General features: G+C 46.1%; 1 protein-coding gene across 1 annotated transcript in view; it reads left to right on the top strand.

Annotated features, from left to right (window-relative positions):
* Window positions 1-17,574, top strand: part of SMC6 (structural maintenance of chromosomes 6) — a 413,908-nt gene that overhangs the window by 5,956 nt on the left and 390,378 nt on the right. The window contains 1 exon segment of the mRNA XM_030198844.1: window positions 11,094-11,251. Within this exon segment, the coding sequence (XP_030054704.1) occupies window positions 11,099-11,251 (153 nt within the window). The 5' untranslated portion in view covers window positions 11,094-11,098.

The following is a 17,574-nucleotide window of genomic DNA, read 5'->3' on the forward strand; positions in this document are numbered from 1 at the left end:
TCAGCTCCTGGGCCCAAGGCCTCTGAGGGTGCTCCTGGGCCAGTGGCCAGTTTGAGCCGGGGGTGGCGGACTGGTGGTGTCACCTTTGGCAGCATACGCAGTTGCTGGGTCCCTGCTGCACCTCAAATTCCCTCTGAACAGGCTTTTGCTGTTCCTTTCCTTCCCTGTTTGTTTCTGCCTCCTCACTAAAAAAAAAAAAAGAGAACCATAGAATTTGTTTAAAAGAGAAAGAGAAGCACAGGGAAGTGTGTTTTTGCTGAGAGCAGGTTTGTGTTACTGCTGTCTGAGTCCTGTTTTCTGTTGCCTGCTTGTCTGAGCCTGCCTCAAAGTGGAGTCGGAGAGTTTTTTTTCTTCGGCTCGGCGGTCAGTTCCCGCGCTTTCCCGGTCCGGGGTAAGTCCTGCTGGGTTCCTGTCCGGGGGCGGGCGATGGCAGTGGAGGCGGGGAAACGGCGTTCGGCAGCGGGCCTTTGCAGCGCGGGGTGCGCTGATTTGGCAGGACTCGACGGAGCGGTGCCCCCCCCCCCCCAAAGAGCGTGCACGGAGCCAGCTCCAGTAGCGGTTTTGGGCAAAGCTTCTCTGCTGGTAGGGGAGTCGGGGGAGGGCCGTCAGGCACTGTGGGCAGTGGTGCAGGTGCCATGTCTGCGACCTCCATTGCGGGGGAGAGGTTTTCGCCAGAGTTTATTTTGCTACTGCAATAGGCGTTTTTGTTGAAAAGGGCCTTGCCCCCCCCCCCCCCCCCACGCGGCTGCAACAGCTTCGGCCTTTGATTCTCTCACGGGGTCTGGGGGTAACCAAGAGATTTTGGGTTTTTCCCCAGAGGATTTCTCCTCCCTTAAAAAGCCTAGGCTTTCTTTGGGGTCCGAGGATGGGTCCTGCATACGGTTGCCTGCAGCTTCCTCCGTGGTGGCTCTCTCGGAGCAGATGGGGGTAGAGGACGTGGAGGGCGGTGTCCTCACTGACCAACCGTGAGGATTTTCCATAAAGAGGAGTTGTCCTCCTTTGTCTCTCAGGCGCTGGAAGCCCTGAATATAGAGGACCCTGAGGTTGCGGCTTCTCAGGTGGTCAACCCCAAGATGGCTAGTACCAGATGACCTTCTGAGGCCTTTCCGGTACATGAAGCTATTGAAGAGTTGATTTCGGCCCAGTGGGCGGATCCGGATGGGGGGCTGAAAGTAGCCAGGGGTGTGGCCAGGCTGTATCCGGTTTCAGCGGACCGTTTAGAGCAGTTTGCTCTACCTAGGGTGGATGCCCTGGTGACGGCGGTCACTAAGAAGACTACTCTTCCAGTGGAAGGTGGTGTGGCACTTAAGGATATGGAAGACAGAGGCTAGAGGCCTCTTTAAAACATGCCTTTGAGGTGGCCGCTTTGACATTTCAAGCTTCTGTTTGTAGTTCTTATGCGGCTAGAGCTTGTCTCAGTTGGCTACATTCTGTCATGGATTCGATTTCGGAGTCTGATATGCCGGGAACTCCTCAGATGTCGCTGATGGATAGTGGGCTGGCGTACTTGGCGGATGCTTTGTATGATTTGGTCCGTGCTTCGGCCAAACTCGTGGCCTTGACCATTTCCTCTTGGCGTCTTCTGTGGCTCCGTCATTGGGCTGCAGATATGGCCTCTAAGCAACGGCTCATTAAACTGCCTTTCCGGGGGAAATTGCTTTTTGGGAGGACTGTAAATAATTGCGTGTTCCCACACCATGATTAATTACTCTGATCTCGAATCTGCTTAGACTGTTTTACACAGTCTGGGCACTAACGAGCTCCATAATCAGAAGGACACCCGGGATTCAGTGGATATAGTAATATAGTTTTATTAAGCATCTCACCCAAGGCAATACAGGCAATTGGGCATTCATATCTGGAACATGGTGGAGCAGCACTTCGCAACACACAGCAGGTGCAGTCTGTCTTCTCTCTTCTGTCTTTTCCCTTCTGCTCCGATACCTTTGCAGACTGCCCTTTTTATATCTTTCTTGTACCATTCATTCCTATGGACCCCCACCTTCTCACCAGCAGTCTTTGGCCATTATCGGTTGATAATAATGGCTTCATATGTTTCCAAATTCTATGTATCAACAAATGATGTTCATGTCAACATCTGTTAATTAATGACTTCACATGTTCCCAAGCCTTCCACCAGCCTCCCCCCCCCCCCCCCCCCCCCCCCCCCCCCCCATTTGGATATTCTCATCCTACTTGCACCTGACCCATTGCTATCTTCCACTAGCCAAAACATCCTTGCTTGTGACTTTCTTGCTAGCGCCAATCCAGCTGTTATTTACAGACCAGATTCCCCCTCCCTCTGCCTGCTCTCAGTTGCTTATTTCAGCATTTACTGCAGTGAAATGTATCTGTGTCAGAAGTGACGGAACTCCAAAAGACAGCCGGCCTGGTTGAAAAGTGAGGTGAAGGAAGCTATTAGAGCTAAAAGAAATGCCTTCAGAAAATGGAAGAAGGAACCGTCTGAAAATAACAAGAAGCAGCATAAGGAGTGTCAAAGCAAATGCAAGGCGCAGATAAAGAAGGCCAAGAGAGATTAAGAAAAAAAGATAGCATTAGAGGCAAAAAAAACATAGTAAAATTTTTTTTCAGTACTAAAAGCAGGAAGCCGGCAAAAGAATTGGTTGGGCCGCTGGATGACTGAGGGGTAAAAGGGGCATCAAGGAATACAAAGACGTAGCGGAGAGATTGAATGAATTCTTTGCTTCGGTCTTCACCGAGGAAGATTTGGGTGGGATACCGGTGTCGGAAATGATATTTCAAGCGATGAGTCGGAGAAACTTACTGACTTCCGGTAAACCTGGAGGACTTAATGGGGCCGTTCAGCAAACTGAAGAGTAGCAAATCTTCTGGACCAGATGGTATTCATCCTAGAGTACTCATAGATTTGAAAAATGAGCTTACGGAGCTACTGCTAGTGATATGCAATTTATCCTTAAAATCGAGCGTGGTACCGGATGATTGGAGGGTGGCCAATGTAACGCCCAGAAATTATAGACCGGTGAGTCTGACGTCGGTGCCTGGGAAAATGGTAGAGGCTATTATTAAAAATTACAGAGCACATCCGATTACTGAGTCCGAGTCAGCACGGCTTTTGTGTGGGGAAATGTTGCCTGACCAATTTTCTTCAATTCTTTGAAGGAGTAAACAAACGTGGACAAAGGGGAGCCGGTTGATACTGTATATCTGGATTTTCAAAAGGCGTTTGACAAGGTACCTCATGAAAGGCTACAGAGGAAATTGGAGGGTCATGGGATAGGAGGAAAAGTCCTATTGTGGATTAAAAACTGGTTGACGGATAGGAAACAGAGTGGGGTTAAATGGGCAGTAATTAAATTTGCTGATGACACAAAGTTATTCAGTCGTTAACTCGCGACAGGATTGTGAAAAATTACAGAAGGACCTTACGAGACTGGGAGACTGGGCGGCTAGATGGCAGATGACGTTTAATGTGAGCAAGTGCAAGGTGATGCATGTGGGGAAAAAAGAACCTGAATTATAGCTACGTCATGCAAGGTTCCACGTTAGGAGTTACGGACCAAGAAAGGGATCTGGGTGTTGTCGTCGATAATACACTGAAACCTTCTGCACAGTGTGCTGCTGCGGCTCGGAAAGCGAATAGAATGTTGGGTATTATTAGGAAAGGTATGGAAAACAGGTGTGAGGATGTTATAATGCCGTTATATCGCTCCATGGTGCGACCGCACCTTGAGTATTGTGTTCAGTTCTGGTCGCCGCATCTCAAGAAAGATATAGTGGAATTGGAAAAGGTGCAGCGAAGGGCGACTAAAATGATAGCGGGGATGGGACGACTTCTCTCTGAAGAAAGACTAAGGAGGCTAGGGCTTTTCAGCTTGGAGAAGAGACGGCTGAGGGGAGTCATGATAGAGGTATATAAAATAATGAGTTGAGCGGAACAGGTGGATGTGAAGCGTCTGTTCACGCTTTCCAAAAATACTAGGACTAGGGGGCATGCGATGAAACTACAGTGTAGTAAATTTAAAACAAATCGGAGAAACTTTTTCTTCACCCAACGCGTAATTAAACTCTGGAATTCGTTGCTGGAGAACGTGGTGAAGGCTTGGCAGATTTTAAAAAGGGGTTAGACGGTTTCTTAAAGGACAAGTCCATAAACTGCTACTAAATGGACTTGGGAAAAATCCACAATTCCAGGAATAACATGTATAGAATGTTTGTACGTTTGGGTAGCTTGCCAGGTGCCCTTGACCTGGATTGGCCGCTGTCGTGGACAGGATGCTGGGCTCGATGGACCCTTGGTCTTTTTTCAGTGTGGCATTACTTACATACTTATGTACTTATTCTTAGAGGCCTAGCTCTTAGCCTGAGCCCTTGGCCTGTATTTCACTGAAAACAAGTGACAGCATATTTCTACAAGACCTAGAAAGGAGCCTCGAGGTCACGTTTCAGAGAGACGCGCCGGTATCGCCCGGGGCGGTCCAACGCAGCCTTTCAGCATCCTCGTTTTGGGCAGCGTTCTTCCTTTCGCAACGAGAAGCATCCGGCTGGACCCCCCCTCTCGTCAGGGGACTCCTTCTCGGGCCTCCCAGTGATGGGGCGCAGGTCCACTCGGGAGGAGAGCAGATCGGTGGTCGGCTTTCTCTGTTTCTTCCAGAGTGGGCCAGAATTACTTCGGATCAGTGGGTCCTCGATGTGGTGCGAGAAGATTACAAGCTAGAATTCTTCTCTTCTGTCGCAGACTTTTTTCTAGAGTCCCGCTGTGTATCACGGGCCAAGAGGACAGCGGTTCTGCAGTGTTTGTGAGACCTGCTAAGGATAGGGGCTATTGTGCCTGTTCCTCCTCTCGAAAGACACACAGGTCGGTACTCCATCTTCTTTGTGGTTTCAAAGAAGGGAGGGGCTTTCCGGCCTATTTTTGATGTCAGAAAAGTAAACCAGTTTTTGCAGGTTCGTCACTTCCGCATGGAGACATTAAGGGCAGTTATTGCTGCTGTTCAACCAGACGAGTTTTTGACGGCTCTCAATTTGAGGGAAGCTTACCTGCACATTCCAATTTGGCAGCCCCATCACTCAGATTTGCGGTGCTGGGTCAGAACTTCCAGTTTCGGGCCCTTCCTTTCTGAATAGCCACTGCCCCACGCACTTTTTCCAAGGACATGGTGGTGGTGGCGGCGTTCCTGCGGAAGGAGGGGATTCGCATGCATCCATATCTCGATGTCTGGCTGATTCGGGCGACGACAGCAGAGAAGAGTCGAGTGGTCACCGACCGAGTGATTGCGGTGTTGCAATCCTTAGGTTGGGTGGTCAATATGGACAAGAGTCATCTGGTTCCTACTCAGAGTCTGGAGTATCTTGGAGTGCAATTCGATACGAAGCGGGGGAAGGTGTTTCTCCCCGAGGGGCGAAGGATCAAATTGCTTTCTCAGGTACGGACATTGAGTCGTCGCGCTCCCCAAGTATGGGACTATGTTCAGGTCCTCGGTTCCATGACGGCGACCTTGGAGGTCATTCCATGGGGAAGGGCTCACATGCGGCCTCTTCAGAATTTCCTTTTGAGCAGATGGTCGCCGACGTTGCTGAATTATCATTGATGCCTTCCTTGGTCAAGCCGGGCCAGGGACAGTCTCGCGTGGTGGCTCCGGTCAGCCAATTTGCAGAAGGGTGTTTCTCTGGCGTCTCCCAATTGGGTGGTAGTCATGACAGATGCCAGCCTTACGGGCTGGGGAGTCCATTGTTTTCATTGAGTAGCTCAGGGATCGTGGACCCCTTTCGAAGCGACATGGCCAATAAATCGTCTGGAGTTGCGAGCAGTCGTGAATGCGCTGCGGAGTTTTCAGGACCTTCTGCAGGAGCAGGCGGTTCGTGTATTCTTGGACAACACCACGACGGTGGCCTACATCAATCGGCAGGGGGGCACTCGCAGTCTTCCCTTGGCTGTGGAAGCGTTTCGTCTTCTAGTATGGGCGGAAGCGCATGTTCAGAGTCTGTTGGCAGCTCACATTGCGGGTCAAGACAATGTTGAAGCGGATTTTCTCAGCCGGACTCTTTTGGACGCAGCGGAATGGATGCTGTTGGACTCGGCTTTTCGGCTGATCTGTCAACGTTGGGGAAAACCAGTAATGGATCTCATGGCCATGGCTTGCAATGCCAAAGTCCCCCAGTTCTTCAGCCGCAAACGGCAGCCAAGATCCGCAGGATTGGACGCTGTTCTCCAGCCATGGCCGGAACAACAGCTACTGTATGTTTTTCCTCCGTGGCCTCTGATAGGGAGAGTTCTTTGCCTCATAGGGCGGCATCGGGGGCCGGTCGTTCTAGTGGCCCCAGACTGACCCCGACGGCCGTGGTAATGCGGATCTCGTTCGAGCACTCTCAGAGCCACCATTGTGACTTACTAGTTACTCCCGATCTGCTGCATCGAGGGTCAGTTCAGATGGAAAATCCCTCCCGCATTGGTCTTACGGTCTGGCTATTGGAAGGCGGCAGCTGAGGAAGAAGGGATTTTCAGGACCAGTCATTGCCACTCTTTTGGGGGCACGGAAGCACTCTACTTCAGTAGCATACGCGCGAGTGTGGAAAGCTTTCTCGGCGTGGTGTGCTTTGCGTGCTGAATCTCCTTTTCGGGCGGATATTCTGGTTATTCTGGAGTTCCTTCATAATGGTCGTCAAAAGGGATTGGCATATAATTCCCTTCGAGTGCAGGTGGCCGCGCTAGCTTGTTTTAGGGGCAAACTGGACAGTTCCTCTTTAGCAGCTCACTCTGCTGTGGTCCATTTCCTGCACGGGGCTCTTTGCCTTCGACCTCCTCTGCGGCAGCCGTGCCCGTCATGGCATTTGAATGTGGTACTATGAGCCTTCCAGGCCCCACCGTTTGAGCTGTTGAATAAGGTTTCTGAGAAGGATCTAACACTTAAGTCAGTGTTTTTGGTGGCCATTGCTTCGGCTTGGAGGATTTCTGAAATTCAGGCTTTGTCTTCCAGAGATCCTTTTTTGCAGTTTTCTGAAGCAGGGGTGTCGATTCGGATGGTGCCGTCGTTTCTACCTAAAGTGGGTTCGGCTTTCCATGTCAATCAGGCGGTTTATCTTCCGTCTTTTCGAAGAGAGGATTATCCGGGGGAGTTTGTCTTGCTACGTTTCCTGGACGGGTAGAGAGCCTTGTTTCAGTACTTGCAGATCTCTAACGAGTTTCGACGCTCGGATCATCTCTTTGTGCTTTTGTCGGGATTGAAAAGAGGTGAGGCGGCTTTTAAGGCTTCCATTGCTCGCTGGATTAGAGAAGCCATTGGAGCGGTGTATTTGCTACAAGGGCGAGCGTCTCCAGTGGCCCTGAAGGCACATTCTACACGGGCACAGTTGGCTTCTTGGGCGGAGGTGTCGTCCTTATCCCTGGAAGAGATTTGTCGGGTGGCTACTTGGGCGTCCCATCATACTTTTGAGAAGCATTACAGGCTAGACGTGTCTGCTCGGGAGGATGCGAGTTTTGGGGCGGGAGTGCTGGCGCGGGGAGCGTCGGCTTCCCACCCTACTTAAGAAATGCTATGGTACATCCTACTAATTCCTGAATTCATCTGCTGCAAGTGACAAGCAAGGTAAAATTATGTCTCACCTGATAATTTTCTTCCTTTAACGCAGCAGATGAATCCAGGATCCCTCCCTAGTTCAGCTGACAGTTTTTTCATTTTCCGCGCAGTGTGGCTATTTTTTCCTTCCAGGTTCTCTTTTGCGGAGTTCAGACAGCTATGGGAACACGGAAAGGATTCCGATTTCTGGATCAAGTTGCAGTTATTTCGAAGTTCTTATTTGGTTCTCTGTTTTTCATAGTGAGGATGGTTTCTGGTTGTTGTTGGTTTCATATTTTTGGCCTTGGCAAATGCTTACGAGTGACATACTGAGGAAGGAGCTGGCCGTCTGGCATCACTGCCTTTAGTTTGTTTATCTCTATCTCCACCTGCTGGTAGGCGGACTTAACCCACTAGTTCCTGGATTCATCTGCTGCGTTAAAGGAAAGAAAATTATCAGGTAAGACATAATTTTATCTTCGAATTGTAATTACTGCTTTGCTGTAACCCACTTTGAACTTGATGGTTAAGCAGGATATAAATGTCGATATTAAATTTTCTAAAGGTTTTCTCCCATTTCTTGTCTGTGGAGGAAATATATATTATGTAGGGCCCAAACCTTTGCTTCTAGAAATGACAGACAATAAGGGTTGCAAAAGCTGCCTGTGGGATCTTGAAATCTTACTTAAGTATTCCCATACTGGGACAGACCGAAGGTCCATCAAGCCCAGCATCCTGTTTCCAACAGTGGCCAATTCAGGTCACAAGTACCTGGCAAGATCTCAAAAAAGTACAAAACATTTAATGCTGCTTATCCTTGAAATAAGCAGTGGATTTTCCCCAAATCCATTTTAATAATGGTCTATGGACTTTTCCTTTAGGAAGTCATCCAAACCTTTTTAAAACCCCGCTAAGCTAGCTGCGTTTACTATATTTTCTGGCAACGAATTCCAGAGCTTAATTACACATTGAGAGAAGAAAAATTTTCTTTGATTCGTTTTAAATTTACTGCTTTGTAGTTTTATTTTATGCCCCCTAGCCCTAGATTTTTTGAAAGAGTAAAGTGATTCACGTCTATCCGTTGCACTCCACTCATTATTTTATAAACCTCTATCATATCTCCCGTCAGCTGTCTTTTTTTTTTTTTTTTTTCTCCAAGCAGAAAAGCCTTTTTAGCCTTTCCTCATAGGGAACTTGTCCCATCCCCTTTTTCATTTTCGTTGCCCTTCTCTGTACCTTTTCCTATTCCATTATACTTTTTTTGAGATGTGGTAACCAAAATTGAACACAATATTCGAGGTGTTGATCGCACCATGGAGCGATACAGTGGCATTATATCATCCTCATTTTTGTTTTTCATTCCTTTGCCTTCCAAATTATACCTAACATTCTGTTTGCTTTCTTAGCGGCCACCGCACACTGAGCAGAGGGTTTCAACATATCATCAATGATGACGCCTAGATCCCTTTCCTGGTTTGCGACTCCTAATGTGGAACCTTGTATTGCATAGGTATAATTCAGGTTCCTGTTTCCCACATGCATCACTTTGCACTTGCACACATTAAACGTCATCTGCCATTTGGATGGTCAGTCTCTCAGTCTCATAAGGTCATGTTGCAATTTTTCACAATCCTCTCGCGATTTAGCAACTTTGAATAACTTTGTGTCATCAGCAAATATAATTTAATTACCTAACTAGTTATTCCGATCTCTAGATCATTTATAAAAATGTTAAAAAGCAGCTGTCCCAGCACAGACCCCTGGGGAATCCCACTATCTACCCTTCTCCATTGAGAATACTGACCATTTAACCCTACTCTTTCCTTTCTGTCTTTTAACCAGTTTTTAATCCACAATAGGACGCTGCTTCCTATCCCATGACTCTCCAATTTCCTCTGGAATCTTTCATGAGGTACGTTGTCAAACGCCTTTTGAAAATCCAGATACATATTATCGACCTGTTCACCCCTTCAAAGAAATGCAATAGATTGGTGAGGCAAGATTTCTCTTCACTAAATCCATGTTGGCTTTGTCTCATTAATCCATGCTTTTGAATATTCTCTGTAATTTTCTTCTTTATAATAGTTTCTACTATTTTCCCTGGTCTGATGTCAGGCTCTCTGGTCTATAATTTCCCGGATCTCCTCTGGAACCTTTTTTAAAAATCGGTGTTAACATTGGCCACCCTCTAATCATCTGGTACCACGCTTGATTTTAAAGATAAATTACACATTACTAACAATAGTTCTGCAAATTCATTTTTCAATTCTTTCAGTACTCTGGAAAAAATACCATCCAGTCCAGGAGATTTGCTACTCTTCAATTTGTTAAATTGCGCCATTACATCCTCCAGGTTTATAGCTTTGAGCTGCCTCACCACCGCATGTCTTTTGACATCATCACTAGAAGTGATGATTCTCAACCGCATCCTTAATTTAGGATAGCAGACTGACATGACATTGAGAGGGATCCCGCCTGCAGCCTTTAAGGCACACTCCACAAGAGCGATTTCCTCTTCCTGGGCGGAAACTGGCGCACTATCTCTTCAGGAGATTTGCAGTGCTGCAACATGGGCTTCTAAGCTCTCTTTCACCCGACATTACAGGCTGGATGTGGCTGCCAGGAGGGATGCGCGTTTTGGAGCACAGGTGCTAGCGTGTAGTGTGGCTTGTTCCCACCCTATTTAGGGATTGCTTTGTTACATCCCATACTTAATGGCTTCATCTGCTTGATGACAAGGAAGGGAAAATTAGGTTCTTACCTTGGTAATTTTCTTTCCTTTAGTCATAGCAGATGAAGCCATGAGCCCTCCCTGTATGATTGTCTGTATTGCAGTGATTCTGATTTCAGGTGCTGTTCTTGTTTCCTGAAGTTATATTTCTTCCTTGGGGAGTCGGAAAACAGTCTTCAGGATTCTTGTTACAGTTATAGGAGGATGCGTTCATTCCCTCCAGTTCATGTTTTGGGAGGATGAGTTTATTCCCTCCATGAGGATGAGTTCATTCCCTCCTTTTGTTGAGTTTATGCCCTTGTTAAGGGGCCATCGTTCGCTGTGAGGAAAGTTCATGTTATTCCCATTGCGGTTTGCCATACTGCTTTGGAAGCTTCAAATACTGAAGAGGCAGTGGAGCTAGCTGGCCATGAGGCACTGTGAAAAGTTGAGAGCTCTCTATCTCCCCCTGCTGGTTGATGGGCACAACCCATACGTAATGGCTTCATCTGCTATGACTAAAGGAAAGAAAATTACCAAGGTAAGAACCTAATTTTCCCTTGATTGGCTTATGTTTTCATTGTTTTTTTTTTCTGCATGATGTGTTTTGTCAGTATATATTGACACGTGTGACTGAGATAAGGGCCTAAAGTAGTAAATGTGATTTGTTTCTTCTGGTGTAGAAATTACCTCTCTGAGGATGTGGTTGAAAGATTTTTTGTTAATAGAAATTTCCATTAGATAAATTCTCTGGAGAACGGGTATCGCAATTGGGTTTCTAATTTAACCTGTCTCTCATTCTTTGCTTTAATGACATTTGTCCAGTGAACCTACGTTGCATTTTTCAGGCCCGATGGGGAAAAGGAAGGATGAGAGTCCCACCGCAGCAGCTGTGGAGCACAAACGAGCAAGACAGACAGCTGAGGAACTAGAGGATGGCACTGCAGGAGGGAGACATTCACAGGCTTCTTTGGATAGCACCTCTAATTCCCAACGTTCTCAAACGGTAAGATTCTTTTATTTTTGTATAGCTAATAATTAGATGTGTTTGGTGGCTATTGAGGAAGTATTTTCCTGTTGTTTTGAGAGAGTAAGATGCTTTTATTATAGATATTTTGGTATAGCTAATAATTAGGTGTCTGAAGTATGTGAAAATTTATTTTTTTATAGTTCTTATAGACAAATTTTCTTGGTCTATCCGACCATCAAAAGTGTTTTTTAACATTTAAAATTTATATGAAGAAGCAAATAAAACCACTTAAATTTGACTAACTACTTTATGTACATGTACGCCTCATACAAGCACATAAGACAATCTGAGATGAATTAGAAATCTTCCATGCCTTGTTCTCCTCCTGTTCTTGTACTTTGATTCTTTGCTTCTATTGCTACTCCCAGACAGTCTAACCTTACATCACTCTTCCTTTCTTTTCCCTTGTCAGTTGTTCATCTCCTCTACGTCACACCCAAATGGGAGCCAAATTCAATTATTGTCAAAATAGCCAGTTCCTTAGCATCAGCAGCAGATGAATCCAGAGGCAGGTGGGTTGTGACCATCTTTCCAGCAGGTGGAGATAGAGAGCACTGATTTGAATTCTGTTATTGTATGGTATACTCCTGGCAGCCTTAGTATTCTCTATCTCCAGCATGCGGGTGGACGGTCTTCTGCCTGCTCCTGGCTTCATCTGACTGCAGCTTCTATTCTGGTTATCTGGTTTAGCTAAGCTTGGGGGTGCTAGTCTGAGCAGTGCCAGCTTTAGGGGGTACACCTGGTGATGCCAGGTCTCTCCCCCGCTCTGATCTCCTCTCCAGCCCTTTTCTACCTTCTGTTTCCTCACAGCTCCTTTCACAGCAGAGAAAAAAAAAGTTCCTGCGGTGGTTTTCCTAGCACTTTGTGCTTCGTGGCTTTATTGGAGAGTGAGCAGCTGGTGTTCTCCATGCAGCACTGCCTTCCCTGGACACCTTCCTCTCTCCGGGGCAAGTGTGCCTCCTTGTTCTTCCCACAAGGGACTCTGAAGTACTGTGGCATGGTGGCGGAGTTGGTTAAACGATGCTCCCACTGTGGGAAATGGAGAACAGCATCTGGGGCTTGTCCCGATGGCTGTTCAGGCCCAGAGACCATGAATGCGACGGTGGATTTCGGCGGGAACAATTCCTACCTAAGCTCTAGACGCATGCCCACTTCCCCTCAGGCTGCTGCGATAGCCATGTTGGATCACCTCGGGTCTGACATGTGGTATCGGGGACTGTCTTACAGACACCTGAAGCAGACTTGGGTCGCTGTCAGCTGGTGGGGGTGAGTCCTGCCCACCCCCCGGGGGTCCAGGTGGGGGAGAAACAGATGTTCCGTTCTCCCTAGAGTTTGTCTTGCTCTTGCACAGAGCCTACCATTTTAAAGAGGTCACAGACTGCTTCTGTGGCAGTATTGGACCTTTCTGGACCTTCTGTGGACCCTCTGGTGGTGCAAATGGTTTGTGAGACAAAGCGGCCATGTTTGTGTTCTGTGTCTGAGTTAGGGTCTCCTGTGCCTTTGTCCCCTGCCCTCTCAGAGGGGGATTTAGCACCTCCATCAGTATCTTCCATCAGTATCTTCCCATAGGTTGGAAGACCTGAAGAAGGGAGAGTTTTGCCTGAAGGAGGAACTCCTGGCCTTCATTACTTAAAGCCTTGCGTGGTGTACTAGGCTAGTACACGCAGTCTGCCGAAGGCCTTTCCGGTCCATAAGGTGATACAGGTGCTTATTTCTCCTCAGTGGACTACTCTGGATTCTAGCCTCCGAGTTTTCAAGATAATGTCTCGCCATGGCTCAGGAAGAGCTGGATTGCTTGGTGCCGCCTAAGATGGATGTCTTGGTGGCGGTGGTCACAAAAGACTTACCGGTGGAAGGGGGTAGCGCTCAAGGACATTTGGGACAGCAAGCTTGAATCTACTTTAAAGGTTTCTTTTGAGATCTCTGCTCTGGCTATGCGAGCTGCGGTATGTAGCTGTTATGCGGTGGCTGTATCTCTTCGCAACTCCGCTCTGGTTCTGGAGGCAGATTTGCTCCTGCAGTTGGCAGAGTGTCATCTGTCACAGCTCTCGGCGGCCCACATAGCGGGAGTGGAGAATGTGATGGCCAACTTCCTCAGTTGGCACAATGTGCACCCGCGGGAGTGGGAGCTAACTGAGGAGGTCTTCCACTTGATCACCCCGGAGTCCCAGTGATGGACCTGATGGCGACCCATTGCAGTTCAAAGACCCCCAGGTTTTTCAGCAGGAGAAAGGACTTGGGTCAGAGGGAATAAGCACTCTGCTTCAGCCATGGCTGGAGTCCGGACTTCTGTACGTCTTTCCCCCATGGCCGCTGATTGAGTGAATCCTACGTGATGTTTGGCAATATTAGGGCAGGGTGCTGTTCATTTCACCAGACTGGCCTAAACACCTGTGGTACACAGATTTAGTGACTGTGGATTGGCCTTTCCACCTCCCTGGAGGCTCCTGCATCAGGGTTCTCTAATCAGGGAGGATCCCTCCCCCTTTGTTCTTACTCTTGAGTGGTAGAGATTAGGGAAGAAAGGGTACTCGGAGGAGGTTATTTCAACCTTTCTTCAGTCTAAGAAGCAGTCTACACCAGTGGCATATGTGCAGGTTTGACATGTATTTGAGAGTTTCTTTTGTGCCAGAGCTTGGTCTTCCTTTCATGCTTCAGTATCACAGATTCTGGCCTTAACAAAGGGTTTAGAGGTCAGCTCCTTGCGTGTGCAAATGGCAGCACTTCCTGTTATCGTGGTCGCGTGTCTGGTTCCTCCCTGGCGTATTATCCATGCGTGCTCTGTTTCCTTAAAGGGGTGACTTGACTGCGCCAACCAGTTTCTCGGCCAGGACTGGCATGGAACCTTAATTTGGTCCTTTGTTCGTTGCAAGGGGCGCCTTCTGAAGTCTGTGTTTCTGGTCGCGCTCTCATCTGCTCTGAGGGTGTTGGGGCTCAGACTCCATCTTGTAGGGAATTCTTTCTCTCTCCGAGGCGGGGTTTACGGTGCGTACAGTGCTGTCCTTCCTTCCCAAGGTGGTTTGGACCTTTCATTTGAATCTCTCTTCTTTTTGGAGGGAACAGTACCCAGATAATTTTTGCTGGTTGCATTTACTGGATGTACAGTGTGTTCTGTTGCTGTATCTGCTACAAATGAATTTCGTCGTTCGGACCACCCGTTTGTGCCTTTTTTCTGGGCCTTGGTGAAGCGGCTTCCAAAGCTATGATCTCTCATTGGGTTAAGGAGGCTTTCTCTTCTGCATGTCGTTGTGGGACATATCCCACCTGTAGGACTGACTCTCTTCTGGTGGCTTCTGATGAAATTTATAGGGAGGCGACTTGGGCTTAGGCGTATACTTTTGTTAAGCATTATCGTGTGGATGTGGCTGCTCGTGCGGAGGTGGTGTGTGGAGCATCTGAGCTGACGGTGGGAGTTTTGGCTCCTCACCCTGTGTAGGTACTGTTTTGCTACATCCAACCTGTCTCTGGATTCATCTGCTGCTGGTGCTAAGGATTGAAAAATTTTTATCTTACCCGATAATTTTCTTCCCTTTAGTTGCAGCAGATGAATCCAGAGGCCCACCCTGAGCCGAAGAGAACATATCCGGGTGAGGTTGGTTGTCCGCAGAAGTTCAACTAAAGGGAAAAATAGTTATCAGATTAAATTTTTTTCGTTTTTTATCTTTTTTTTTTTTTTTTTTCTAAATGTTCAGTATCCAGCGGGAGTGTATTCCATGTTTTGAAGGGCAGGTACTGAGATTGCCTGTGCTTGGCTGTAAATAATGGTATATCCTGCAAACTAATCTGGCTCAACCTGAGACTTCTAGTCTGTACATACCCCCCCCCCCTCCCCCGTAACATTTCATACAATACCAGACACACACTTTTACAATAATAAAGGTGGGAAATAAGGCCCTACATTACGGTTCTCATTGCAGCCTTTTTTAGTTTTAAAATTATCAATAGAAATCAAACAAAACATGGAAAAGAAAATAAGATGATACCTTTTTTATTGGACATAACTTAATACATTTCTTGATTAGCTTTCGAAGGTTGCCCTTCTTCCTCAGATCGGAAATAAGCAAATGTGCTAGCTGACAGTGTATATAAGTGAAAACATTCAAGCATTACTATGACAGTCTGACAGGGTGGGAGGAGGGGGGTGGGTAGGAAGTATGCATTGGGACATCAAAGCATATCATTGATATTCTAACAGGATGGGTGTGGATAGGTGAGGGGAGGGTGATCAACAGAGACATACAGCTTTATGGTTTATAATGGGCTAGAAACCCCAGATCCTTGTTAAGTCCTTTCTGTTGGGTGTTAAAATATTCAATCATTCTGACTTCAAAGGTCTTACGTTCTTGTATGGTTTTAAAGTTACCTTTCAGGATTCTCACTGTGATGTCACTGGTACAGTGTCCTGGTCCTGTAAAATGTTGACCAACAGGCGTGGGAACCCTGCTGGCACCAGTATTGTTCATATGATGTCTATGTAAATTGAATCTTGTCTTAAGCATCTGGCCTGTTTCTCCAATATAGCATCCTTCGTTACATTTTTTACACTGAATGATATATACCACATTGGAAGATGAGCAAGTGAAAGATCCCTTTATGTTGAATATCTTTCCTTTGTGGATGACTTTGGGGTCCTGTGAAATATTTTGGCATAGTTTGCAACTGGATAAATTACAGGGAAGTGTGCCCTTCTGTTCCTTTTCAGTCTGTGATGGAAGTTTACTTCTGATTAGCTTGTGTTTTTTTTTTTTTAATTTTTTTTTTTAATTTATATTTTTATTTTAATCAAATTAAACTATTGTTACATTTGACAGGAAATACAGACAGAATTATATTATATGAGAAACAATATCCCTTCCCATAAAATAAATCAAAGGAAAAAAAAATTTTTATCTTCTTTTACCTGATCTGAAGACTGAAATTAAAGAAATATTCATTATTACCTTTAACATGAAATACAAACAGAATTATATTATATGAGAAAGACATCCCTTCCCTAAAGTAAATCAAAGGAAAAGATTTTTATCTTCTTTAGACCACAAATAGGGGGGGATCTACCACATCTGAAGACTAAAATTAAAGAAACAATCGTAAAGTAGAAATTTGCTTAACATGCTGACCTATCTAATACATACAATTATAATTATCTTCAATAGGTTAACGGTTGGTCAATTTCTTCGTATTCAGAAAAACTTTAAGTTGCTCGGGTTGGTAAAAAATGTATTTCAATCCCTGATATTTTATAACACATTTGCAGGGGTAATTAAGATAGAAGGAGGCCCCTAAAGATATAACTTCTGATCTTAAAGTTAAAAACAACTTCCTCCTTTCTTGAGTATGTTTTGTTACATCAGGATATATCCAGATTCTTTTACCCCTAAACATTGTTTGCATTTTTTTAAAGTATAATCGTAATACTGCATCTAAATCTTGCTGAAAAACAAAAGAAACAATTAGAGTAGACCTTTCAGAGTTCACATTTAAAGTAGTCTCTAGTATGTTAGTAATATTCAAAGAGTCTTCCTGAATTTCCTTTGGAGTTGCTTGTATAGTTGCTGGGGGTATTTTTTTTGAAGTAATATAATATGCTTTATTCAAAGGTGGAATAGAGTCTTGGGGAAAATTTAAAACCTCCTGCAAGTATAATTTAAATGCATCCAAGGGGTTAATACCCATTTCTTTCGGGAAATTCAAGAGTCTAAGATTTAATTTCCGATTGAAGTTTTCTAACAATTCTAATCTTCGTTGTGTCGCCATATTTTCTTTAACAAGTGTTACGGAGACTTCTTTCATATTTTTTACTTCCAATTTAAGGCCCTCCATTTGTTCTCTTGTTTCCTGCTGTGCTATTGTAAAAGTCTGGGATAGCGTTGCAACAGTACTTACTAAATCTTTGATTTCCTTAGCGGAATTGGCCACCGTTAACTCTACTCTCTGAAGAGCCGTCCAAATGCTCTCGAGAGTCACAGCCGTATTCTCCCTACAAATCGGGGTAAGATGTTTAGCCGTTGCCATCAGGCTGCCTTCAGAAACCGCCGCATCTGTTCCTCTATTCGAAACCGCATCGACCTCTTCCGGGTCAGATAGGGTTCGCCAGAGTAGGCGTTCTTCGGGAATCGGCGGTGGATGAAGATCTGGAGGGGAGAGTGTAACCTCAAGCCCCAAGTCGCCAAAGGAGTCTTCACCGATGGAAACAGCAGGGCCCCTTCCAGGCTCCAAGGTAGGTTGCTTCGTGGTATATCTCTCAATAGACTGTTGAACCGGAGAAGAGGTTTTAGTAGCCGAGGTTGCTACTTTCCCCT

The sequence above is a fragment of the Microcaecilia unicolor genome, chromosome 3 (genome assembly GCF_901765095.1).
Source record: "Microcaecilia unicolor chromosome 3, aMicUni1.1, whole genome shotgun sequence".
Lineage (NCBI taxonomy): Eukaryota > Metazoa > Chordata > Amphibia > Gymnophiona > Siphonopidae > Microcaecilia > Microcaecilia unicolor.